Source organism: Schistocerca serialis, chromosome 1 (genome assembly GCF_023864345.2).
Source record: "Schistocerca serialis cubense isolate TAMUIC-IGC-003099 chromosome 1, iqSchSeri2.2, whole genome shotgun sequence".
Taxonomy (NCBI): domain Eukaryota; kingdom Metazoa; phylum Arthropoda; class Insecta; order Orthoptera; family Acrididae; genus Schistocerca; species Schistocerca serialis.
Genome location: NC_064638.1, coordinates 1,053,027,316 through 1,053,039,389, shown reverse-complemented (window position 1 = coordinate 1,053,039,389; position 12,074 = coordinate 1,053,027,316). Strand labels below are relative to the sequence as shown.

The 12,074-nt window shown below is 41.6% G+C and overlaps 1 protein-coding gene across 4 annotated transcripts in view; it reads right to left on the bottom strand.

The window, feature by feature from the left end:
* Nucleotides 1-11,598: 11,598 nt before the first annotated feature.
* Nucleotides 11,599-12,074, bottom strand: part of LOC126415345 (uncharacterized) — a 132,355-nt gene continuing 131,879 nt past the window's right edge. For 3 of the 4 annotated variants that reach the window (XM_050083423.1, XM_050083424.1, XM_050083427.1), the window contains one exon: nucleotides 11,599-12,060. In XM_050083423.1, coding sequence (XP_049939380.1) covers nucleotides 11,869-12,060 — 192 coding nt within the window. In that variant the 3' untranslated portion in view covers nucleotides 11,599-11,868. The remainder of the gene's footprint in view (nucleotides 12,061-12,074) is intronic. The other variant, XM_050083425.1, reaches the window with a different exon arrangement.

Here is a 12,074-nt window from a genome sequence, read left to right as displayed (position 1 = left end):
ACGGCTTCCGTTCCCGGCTGCATAAATTATCTGGATGACATTGTTGTCACGGGGGCCTCCACTGAGGAGCACCTTCGCAACTTGCATTCACTGTTTCGGGTTCTGCATTCGGCTGGGTTGAAGTACAATCTGGACAAGTCACAGTTCTTCCAACCCTCCATTGTTTATCTTGGTTTCCACTTGTCCCGTGAGGGTATACGTCCTCTACGACAGCACGTTGCGGCCATTATCGCTCTACCCCGGCCGTCTAAGGTCAAGAAACTTCAGGCGTTTCTAGGCAAGATTGCTTATTATCACAAATTCATTCCCTCCGCGGCGGCGGTGGCTCATCCTCTGCATCAGCTGTTACGCAAAAACGTTCCTTTCTGCTGGTTCGACGAGTGTGAGCAGGCTTTTGTCCGCCTGAAGGCTCATTTGCAGTCGGCGCCTTGTCTTGCCACATTCTGTCCGGGTCAGCACTTGGTTCTGGCGACTGACGCGTCACAGTATGGCCTAGGGGCTATTCTCACCCATCGGTATGAGGATGGGTCGGAACGACCCATCGCCTATGCTTCCAAGACCCTCAACAATGCCCAATGGCGTTACTCTCAAATTGAAAAGGAGGCGCTCGCCATCATTTATGCTCTAAAAAAGTTCAGCGTTTTTTTGTATGGTTCTAAGTTTCACCTCATCACCAACCACAAGCCGCTGGTCTCTCTGTTCAGCCCCTCGGCGTCGCTTCCAGATAAGGCAGCTCACCGCCTGCAACGTTGGGCCTTATAGTGAAAACACTGAGATTCACTATCGCCCCACGGCCCAGCACGCCAACGCTGACGCGTTTGCCGATGGGCCCCGACCCGGTTTTCAATCGAGATCAACTACTCTGTTTCCACATTGATGAGGAAGAACGTCGTGCGGTCGAGGGTTTTCCACTTACCGGTTCGCACGTCGCGTCGGCTACTGCGTGGGACCCGGTCCTGCGTCAGGTGATCAGTTTTGTTCAACGGGGTTGGCCGGACAGGACCAAGGGCCGGGCATCGGATCCCCTTCGCAACTACCATGCCTTGCGCCTTCGTCTGTCTGTTCGTGAGGGTGGTGTTCTTCTGGCCACGGATGGCGCATTTCCACGGGTCGTGGTGCCGGCCTCTCTTCGCACAGATGTTCTCAAACTATTGCATGAAGGCCATTGGGGGATTTCTCGGACTAAGTCCCTGGCCCACAGGCACGTTTATTGGCCCGGTATTGATTCGGACATCGCCCACATGGTCGCTGCGTGTGGTCAGTGTGCCCAACAACTGGCTGCACCTCGTACTATGCCCTCTCCGTGGCCTGATCCGGCGCAGCCGTGGGAACGGGTGCATGCTGACTTTGCCGGCCCCTTCCTCGGCACTTATTGGCTACTGTTGATTGACGCCTTCTCGAAGTTTCCGTTTGTTGTTCGATGTCCGTTGCCCACCACTGTGGCGACGATGCTGGCTTTGTCCAAAATCTTTGCGCTAGAAGGTCTTCCATCCACGATTGTCACGGACAATGGCCCTCAGTTCTCTTCGCAGGCTTTCCGTGATTTTTGTACAGGACAAGGGATTCATCATGTTACAGCACCGCCTTTCCATCCGCAATCGAATGGGGAGGTCGAGCGCCTTCTCCGCACTTTCAAAAGCCAGATGAAAAAATTCCTTAGTGATTTTTCCACAGATGACGCTCTGTTGCAATTTCTGAGTTCTTATCGCTTCACGCCTCTGGGTGATCACAGCCCTGCTGAACTCTTGCATGGCCGCCAACCGCGCACTCTACTGCACCTGCTTCACCCTGTCAGGCCTTGTACTGTGTCCCCTAGTGCGAGAAAATACTCAGTGGGCGCCGATGTGTGGGCACGGGGGTATGGATCTCGCCCTAAATGGATTCCAGGGGTGGTCCAGGCTCTTCGCGGCCGCCGGCTTTGTGAAATACATATGGACGACGGCATGGTTGTTCGCCATTATGACCAGATGCGCCCACGAGTGGTGGCCACGCCGGTGCCGCCGCCCCTTCTTTCGTCTCCACCAGCCCGAGAAGCCAGACCTGTCGCTGCTGCCGATCTTCCGGGCGTGTTGCTGCAGCCGACGTCGCTACCACTTCAGAGTACGCTGGAACCAGCCCCAGTCGCGACGCCGCCTTCTCCGGAACCCATCTCGCTGGGGCACACCCCCAGGTCCACGACACCTATGGATGCTGCTCCGGAGTTTTCACCCATCATCTCGTCCAGGAGGCACGTTCCACGCGCAAGCTTCCGTCCTGGACATTTTCGACCATACTCTCGTGTTGCTCCACGGGATCTTCTCGGGGCCTCCCAAGAGGCCATGGATGTCTCCGCACTGTCCGTGTCTCCAAGGAAGTGAGTGTTTTTTTTTTCAAGGGGGGAAAAGTGTTGTGACAGTGCCACGAGATTTAAAAGTGCCGCTACGTCAGTACGCGAACACGGCGATAGAGGCACTCGGCCGAGCGCTGGAGCGCCACCTGGCTATGAACGGCGCCGACCGCATGTCACGGCACGGGAGTCGAATGACAGATACGGAGTTAATAACATGTAACCCGCTATTATTTCTACTTTTGTATATCCACGCAATTTATTAGTGATTAAAGGTTATAACACTCTCCCATTCTATAGTATTATGATCAGGAAACACAATATTCTCCAAAATACATTGTCTATAAAAGAGTCTTGTTATAACAGTTGACCCATTTTTGGCGTAACTTCAACCTTATTATTTTACTATTTGTAATAACGTCATTCCTTATATTGGTTATCAGACACTACAGCTACTTACAGCTATAAACATGCTGCCACCACTAGTCTACCATTGGGATATGAACACTGAGGTGACAAAAGTCAGGGAATACTTCCTAATATTGTGTCAGACTGACTTTCGCCCAGTGTAGAACAGCCACTTAATGTGGGATGGAATCAACAAGTCTTTGGAAGAAATATTGAACCACACTGCCTCTACAGATGTCCACAACTGCAAAAGTGTTGCCGGTGCAGAACTTTATGTACAAACTGACCTCTTGATTATGTCGCATAAATGTTTGATGGGATTCGTGTCTGGTGATCAAATCATCTGCAAACCAATAGTGAACAATTGTGGCCCAGTGACATGGTGCATTGTCATCCATAAAAATTCCATCATTGCTTGGGAACGTAAAGTCCATGAATGGCTGCAAAAGGTCTCCAAGCCACTGGACATAACCATTTCCAGTCAATGATCCATGTAAAAACAATCCACACCATTATGCAGTCTCCACCAGCCTGCACAGTGCCTTGTTGACAACTTGGAACCACGGCTTCATGGTGTCTGTACCACACTTGAACCTCACCAACAGCTCTTATCAACTGAAATCAGGAATCATCTTACCAGACCATGGTTTTCCAGTCATCTAGGGTCCAACAGATATGGTCGCAAGCCTAGGAGAAGCGCTGCAGGTGATGTTGTACTGTTAGCAAGGGAACTCGCACCTGCTGCCATGCACATTGTAGCCAAATTTTGCTGCACTGTCCTAACGGATATGTTCGTCATCCATCCCACACTGATTTCTGCGGTTATTTCATGCAGTGTTACTTGTCTGTTCCCACTGATAAATCTATGCAAACACCGTTGCTCTCAGTTGTTAAGTGAAGGCCATCAACCACTGCGTTGTCCATGGTGAGAGGTAATGCCAGAAATTTGGTATTCTCGGCACACTCTTGACACTGTGGATCTCAGAATATTGAACTCCCTAACGATTTCAAAAATGGAGTGTCCCATGTGTCTAGCTCCAACTACCATTCCAGGTACAAAGTGTGGTGTCACCGCCAGACACCACACTTGCTAGGTGGTAGCTTAAATCGGTCGCGGTCCATTAGTACATGTCGGACCCGCGTGTCGCCACTGTCAGGGATCGCAGACCGAGCGCCACCACAAGGCAGGTCTCGAGATACGGACTAGCACTCGCCCCAGTTGTACGGATGACACTGCTAGCGACTACACTCACGAAGCATCGCTCATTAGCCGAGCAGATAGTTAGAATAGCCTTCAGCTAAGTCCATGGCTACGACCTAGCAAGGCGCCATTAGCCTTACATAGTTTGATAGTTATCGTATGAAATGTCTCATCAAGAACGCTGTATACAAATGGTGGATTAAAGTTAAGTATTCCAGCAGCTACGTACTTTTCTTTATAGCTTTCATTGAGTATCCTGTTTCAGACCATAAAGTCCGCCTGCTTGCTAAATGGCCGCCTCCCTTAAATAATGTGCGTAGTGTTGGCAATCTGTCAACACCACACAAAGTCTGTTAATTCCGGTCAGGGAGCCATAATTACATTGGATGCCTTTTCACATGAATCACATAAGTACAAATGACAGCTCTGTCAATGAATTCCCCCATTATATCTTGTGTACACAATACTAACACCATCGGTATATGTGCATATTGTTATCCCATGACTTTTGTCACCTCAGTGTATTTCAGCCTCAATTTAGAATTTTGCTGCTATTCACTTTCACTTTCAGCCAACTTTCTGCATTTAATGCATTCTGGGAAGGAAAAAAATGGGGACAGAAATAGTAAAGGTCATGTACATGTACATACAAATAACTGATTACAGTTTCAGAAAAATTGGTTTAATTATTCAAGAGAAAGAGTTTCACAAATTGAGCAAGTAAGTAACGCATTAGTCCACATCTGGCACTTATGCAAGCAGTTATTTGGCTTGGCACTGATTGATAAGAATTGTTGGATGTCCTCCAGATGGATATCATGTCCAATTCTGTTCAATTGGCAGATTAGGTAGTCAAAACCCTGAGCCAGTTGGGTGCCCTGCCCATGACGCTCCAAACGTTCTCAATTGGGGAGAGATCTAGAGATCTTGCTGGCAAAGGTATTGTTGACAAGCATGAAGACAGGCAGTAGAAACTCTCGACGTTTGTTGGCAGGTATTATCTTGCTGAAATGTAAGCCCAAGATAGCATGCCATGAAGGGCAACAAAATGGATTGTAGAATATTGTCGACATACCGGTGTTTTGTAAAGGAGTCCTGCTATGAAAAGAAATGGCCCCCAGACCATCACTCCTGGTTGTTCAGCTGTATGGTGGGCAACAGTCAGGCTGGTATCATACCACTGTCAGGGGTGTCTCCAGACTTGTTTGCTGGTCATCAGTGCTTAATTTGAAGCAGAACTCATCACTGACAACAACTCTACTCCAATTAAAGAGATTCTGGGCCAAAGGCATGCCTGGAGATGCCCTGGACATAGGTGGGATATCAACCTGACTTTGACCACCATATGGCCCAACAACTGGGAGTGATGATCTTAAGGTGCCTTTTCTCTTCGTAGAAGGACCACTTTGGTTGCCATCCACGGCACTCTTACAGCCAAAGTTACATTGACGATATTCTACGCCCTGTTTTGTTGTCGTTCATGACAATCCAGCCCGGGCTTACACTTCAGCAAGATAATGCCAACCCCCACAACGAGTTTCTGTTGCTTGTGTTTGTGCTTGCCAAACCCTACCTTTGCCAGCAAGGTCACTAGATCTCTACCCAACTGAGAATCTTGGGATCATTATGGGTAGGGCCTCCAACCAGCTACGGATTTTGACAATCTAACATGCCAGTTGAACAGAATTTTGCACGTATCCCTCAGGAGAACATTCAACAACTCAATCAATCGATGCCAAACTGAATAACTGCTCATAAAATAGTCAGAGGTGAACCAATACATTATTCATTTGTTCAATTTGTAGCACTTTTTTTATCAACGTATACTGTGTGGGAATTATCATCATTAATAAGAGATAGTAACAGTAGGAAATCAACGGAAATGAGTTTACATAAACTGTAACCAAGAAAGTCTAAAAACAGACTGTGGCAAAATGTGGCACCTCTTGTCGCTTCTAAGGAAAAGAATCTTCCATTAGCGGAAAGATGAAGGATGTTCCATTTGCATACAGCTCATTCTGGGCTGTGACAGCAGAAACTCGTCAGCGTAAGATCATTTACGTTGTGTGATATTCACAGTTCTTTGTGAAAAAGCTTTTCCATTGTTCATCAATTGTGAGCACTAATCATGAGTTTCTGTTTGAAACTACTCTTTGGTCATGACTTGCCATCATATGCACTGTCCATCATTCACATTATTGTTTTCTATATATGTAACATACTACCAGTCTCTATTATACTAACTTCAACTGTCCAGTTATGAGGTGCATCCATAAACTAAGTTTTCCACTCATCTCACAACTAGCTAACCATATGCAGCATTGAGCAAGTATATGCATGTGACAGAGTAATAAAATTGGAGGGCACATGTGCTAACAGAACTTTCCAAGGTCTCACAGTAGCTTCATGGCAGCAGTTGGAAACGGAGTCTTGTATTGGCAGGTCGCCAAAATCTTCATGAGGAGGAGTGCAGCATGAGGCCATCCATCATTACAGGCCAGCTTGTGGAGCTTGTGCAGGAAAGCATTATGGAGAATTGTTGAAACTTTCCTGCTGCATTACCATGACAACAGTGACAAGTTTCTGGACCAGATCATCATAGAACCAAAGCAGCAGTCAGTGTATTGGCATCACAATGGCTCTCCCTGCAATATGAAATTCAAGCCAACTGTGTTGGCACAGAAAGTGTTGTGTTCGGTACTCCGGCTCAGAAGGGGACTTCTCCTAGTCGAATCTCTATCAAGAGATGGTGGAGGCTGAGCATTACTGCAAAACAACAAATAAATTGCACCAGGCCATTCAGAACAAGCAGTGCGGAAGGTTTAGTACCGATGTTGCCTTGCTCACAACAATGCTTGGCCACACATCATGGCTCTATGGACCAGACACGTTCTACAAGCAGCAGACTTCTCTGACACAGGGATACAAAAGTTCGTCCCTGTGGTATGACAAATGTCTGAATTCCAGTGGTGAATATGTTGAAAAATAGCTCAACACTTCACGTATCTGTTTCAACAAATCTTTCAATTAAATTGTGTTTTGTTTCTGTTCACAACCCCATGGAAACTTACTTTATGGATGTGTCTTATACTTTATTCCCTCAGAAAAGTAGTTTCCAACTCTACACAATTTTCATTTAAAGCACATATAACCCATTTGTCTTCAGTTCATAATAGCAATAGTTGGATCAAATTTTTTATGAACAGTTAGCTACAATTATATCATTTTCCAAATTATGATTATATTGTGCCTCATGTGAAAAAAGCCAGTTATATCTTCTCCCAAAGTTCTGAGTTCTTTCCGTGTCCTTAACTTTTTGCTAGCTTACTGTTTTCATTATCTTCTTGTGTCTGGTATGTTATGATGGACCCACAGTGTGTACACTATCATTTATTAATGCCAAAACTCATTTGGATTAAGTTTTAATTTTTCCAAATACTGTTTCAAAATTTTCTTCACACCCAGTTATTGTATGGAGTTAATGAACACGATAACCTTTGTATGTTCAGTTTCTTCTTATGTAGATGTTCAGTCAAGATATCCATTAAGGAGGGAAACCACATTAGGAGGTTCAAAAAATTTGATTTTTTTTTTAATTGCATAAATCATTAGGTTAACCATTCAGGAATATGCTGTCAAAATTTCAAAGTGAAATTCGCATTCGTTTAGATGTTATGATCATCAAGTTTTAAAAAGAAAATGTATAGGTCACATCCAGAAGAGAATGGGGACTCGACTCTGAAACATTCGAAAAACTAAAAACCTTGGTGGAAAAGGCAAACTCACAGAGTGATTAGTGAAAAAGCTCAGCACTTATTACGGACTAGTGATTCGAAGACATACAGATAGTGTGCAAGACATGAAAAAAGTAATTATGGCGACATACTATCATATGATTTCCATGGATGAAAATCCTCGACACAAGTATTGCCCAGAGGGAGAAGACAGCTGGTGCGAGTGGCAGAACAAACAGCCCACGGAACGCAACATGAACCGCACCCTACTCCATTGCACCCCGACATACGGAAGGAAATTCTTCCAATATATGAAGATTTATCAAGGGATAAATTACTGGAGAGATGTTTAGGTGGCCACACACAAAATGTGAATGAAAGTTTTAATTCCACTATTTGGCGATTAGCTCCTAAACACTTGCACTCTGGACTAAAATCCGTTGAGTTGGAATCGTATTTAGCAGCAGGCTTATTCAGTGAAAGAAATTCATTCCTTCTGATGGTCTTGAACAAGGCAAGAATTGTAGTAGGCACGCAAAGCTTCAATTACAGTGAACAAATGGATAACCAGGGCGTGAACCGGCAAAACTGACGTAGTTAACTGGAAAGCACAAAACAAAGCCTATGAGGAAGAAGAAGGTTTACAATATGATGCTGGAATCGCAGATTAATTGGTAAGTATTTTACATCATTGTTAACTTCCTTGAATTTCTAGTTTCCAAGAATTTATTTTTCAAACACGTTTATCTCGAGATGACTTTTTTCACATTTCCGTGCAGTCTAACTCAAAAAGTATACAACCGATCATTATGAAAATTGATAGTATGATTCTTTATAAAATTACAAATTATATGAACCAACTCGTGAGATGATGATATGATTTTAAGGGTATTTGTCTTTGCATAATTAGAGAAAGAAATTGTGAAAATCCAAGTATATTGTTCCAACGCCTGCAAAATTTTTGATTTTCATTGTTTATACCTGCCTTGAGGTTCATATTCTTAGAAAATAAGTTATTAATAGAAAATCAGAAACTGTTTGATTTCAGATGATAATCGGAATGGCTACACTTCAGCAACTGGACGACTATAATCACAACCATCAGCAGACATCACAGCATAACTTTGTTATTTTTGGCTGAAATTATTCAAAAAGATTCACAAAAACTGTTCAAAATATGAAAGAAATGATATCAAAATTTAATTAAATTCTAATTAATTCTTCCCACAAAAAAAAAACCAAAAAAATCAGTGTCAAATAGCCTCCTTTTGTGGTTTGTCCCCTTAATATGACATGGCATTTTTATCTCAATCACAGTTCCCGTTTTTAAAATAAAAAGAACTTATACCTACTCAACAGTTGTTCTTATTCATTCCTATGAAACACGACACAGGTAATCAAAATAAACTGTCAGCTAACAACTGTATGTGGCACCTGTTTGAAGTGTGAGCATAATGATTCCAAGAGCCATACTCGTAGATATGCATTCCCACTTCCTTCTACAAATTTATCAGATTTGTCAATCCAAACCATAATTACTTTTTTGATGAATTCATTTGTGATTAAATTAAAATCATGTTGTCTGTGTTACTTACTAAAAGAGAAAAAAAAAATGAGCATACAAGAACAACTGCCTTCTTTTGAGCTTTCTGGTAGAGATGCTTCAACAGCAACATCTGCTGCTTAACCTGACTTAAAAGATGTTGAGACTAATACTTCATTTAAAGTTGGAAGAAATTACTTCCTCAGATGGGAGCTGTTCTGGATGTTAAGAGAGCAGTAAAATGTCACGTCCATTAATTATCCTGCTTATTTTATTTCATTTTATACAATTAAAATTTACTTCATTACCGTGAAATATTTAAACATATCTTCAAATGTATGTAATTTTACTCATTGTAAAGCACACAAATCTACTCAGAGCATTAATGTAAAAATATTTTAGGTGTAGCTTTTATGAATTCATTCAAGTCCATAATTAGAGCATGTCATTAGCACACATTTGTTGGTGGTATATTATAAATAAAGTGGTGGTTATTTTTGTTCATGTGAAACACAAGCAAATGTGTTAACACTATGAGTTTCAGCACGTATGGAAATTATTGATTGCTACTCACCATATGAAGGAGGCACTAAGTGCCAGACAAGCACAATGAAAAACAACACTAGGAAGCCTGCGATTCAATCTCTCTTCTATGTGGTGAGTAGCAGTTCACCCTTTCCATACTGTTGTTATTTCATCCCAGACTTTTCACTGTATCAGTTTCAGACAACTTATTTTAATTCTATAACATTATTATCTCAATTATGATATGGGGTAATAACAGTTTTTAATTTTCTGTAGAGCTTTCATGAACATTTGAAACAGCATCCATCAATTTATTTTACCTCTGTGAGTGCTTCATTTACAACACTTTGTATGATTCCATGTTATATTTTTAAGTCTGTGAAATGCAGTGTCTTTTTTCTTTCTTTTAGAGGATCACAGGTGTACCAGTAAGTTATGACGACTCATAGCTGTCTTTTTCTACATCCAAAATACATCCCACATCAGAATCGTCTGTCACAGTTGAGAAATCATCTAATCTGCAAATTTCAGCAAGGGCATTTTTTAGATTAGATTAGATTTACTTTCATTCCAATTGATCCGTAGTGAGGAGGTCCTCCAGGATGTGGAACATGTCAGAAAAACAACAATACATGACAAATATTTAAACTAAAACAAATAAGCTAATGTACCATTCCACAGGTCCCAAGTGGAATGATCGTCATTTTTTAATGAACACTAAGAGTCATTTTACAAATACTATTGCACTGAATTTAAAATAAAAAAGTTTTATATTTATTTATAAGGTAAGAAACATGTAATACAACTACTGTAATACTTATTTACAATGAACACATTACTGCACTGAAATGGTGCAGAAGTTAGATTATACTTACACACACACACACACACACACACACACACACACACAAATTTTCAGTGAACACATTACTGCACTGAAATTGTGCAGAAGTTATGTTGTACTTATATACAAATCAGTTGGTTTTCCTCAGAAATTCATCAATGGAGTAGAAGGAGTTGGCCACCAATAAATCCTTTAGGCTTCTCTTAAACTGAATTTCATTGGTTGTTAAGCTTTTTATGGCTGCTGGCAAGTTATTGAAAATGTGTGTTCCTGAATAATGCACACCTTTTTGTACAAGACTAAGTGACTTTAAATCCTTGTGAAGATTATTCTTATTTCTAGTATTGATTCCATGAATTGAGCTGTTGGTTTGAAAAAGTGATATATTTTTAATGACAAATTTCATTAAGGAATAAATATATTGGGAAGCTGTAGTTAGTATCCCTAGTTCCCTAAACAGGCTTCTGCAGGATGTTCTTGAGTTCACACCACATATAATTCTTACTGCACGTTTTTGTGCCCGGAAAACTTTAGCTTGGCTTGATGAATTACCCCAGAAAATAATCCCATATGACATTATGGAATGAAAGTAAGCATAGTATGCCAGCTTTTTCATTTTTATATCCCCTATGTCTGACAAAATTCGCATTGCAAACAGAGATTTGTTAAGACGCTTCAGCAGTTCTGTGGTGTGCTCCTCCCAGTTGAATTTATTATCAAGCTGTAATCCCAAGAATTTAACACTGTCCACTTCTTCTATCTTCTTGTCATCATATGTTAGACATATACTCTTGGGACACCCCTTACAAGTTCTGAACTGCATGTAGTGTGTTTTTTCAAAGTTTAGTGACAAAGAATTGGCTAGGAACCAGTGATTAATGTCTACAAATATTTTATTGGCTGATCTTTCTAAGACTACACTTGATTTGCTATTTATTGCAATGTTTGTATCATCAGCAAACAAAACAAACTTGGCATCTGGTAATGTTACTGATGAAAGGTCATTGATATATTTTTAGTATATACCATTAGGAATTTGTTGTCAAGTACCATTGTCCAACAAAATATGCCTCAATTGTAGCACTTTAAGATTAATAACAATATGCAACACTTTTATCAAGAATATGTTTCTTGCCTATTTTACCTTGACTTTCTACATTTGGCCAGTGTCATCATCACTGCATATCTACCACAAGTAGCCTATGTAATCCTAATACACAATGCTTCAATGCATAATTCCCTGCTTCAATACAAAATCCCCAATCACAATAGACATCTGTTTTTGTGTCACAAAGAATGCCACATAAATCTGGTAATAAATACCAAGTAAAACCTTTTCAATGGTGTATATTTAATTACTGGCAGAGATACTGTTACATTTGGAATCAAATTAAGACTTCTCAGGAGCCACATCACATCTGCACTGACATAATCATGGATACTAAACTTTCTTAAGCTGCTGTTCATTCTTACGCCTACCTGAAAAAAAGAGA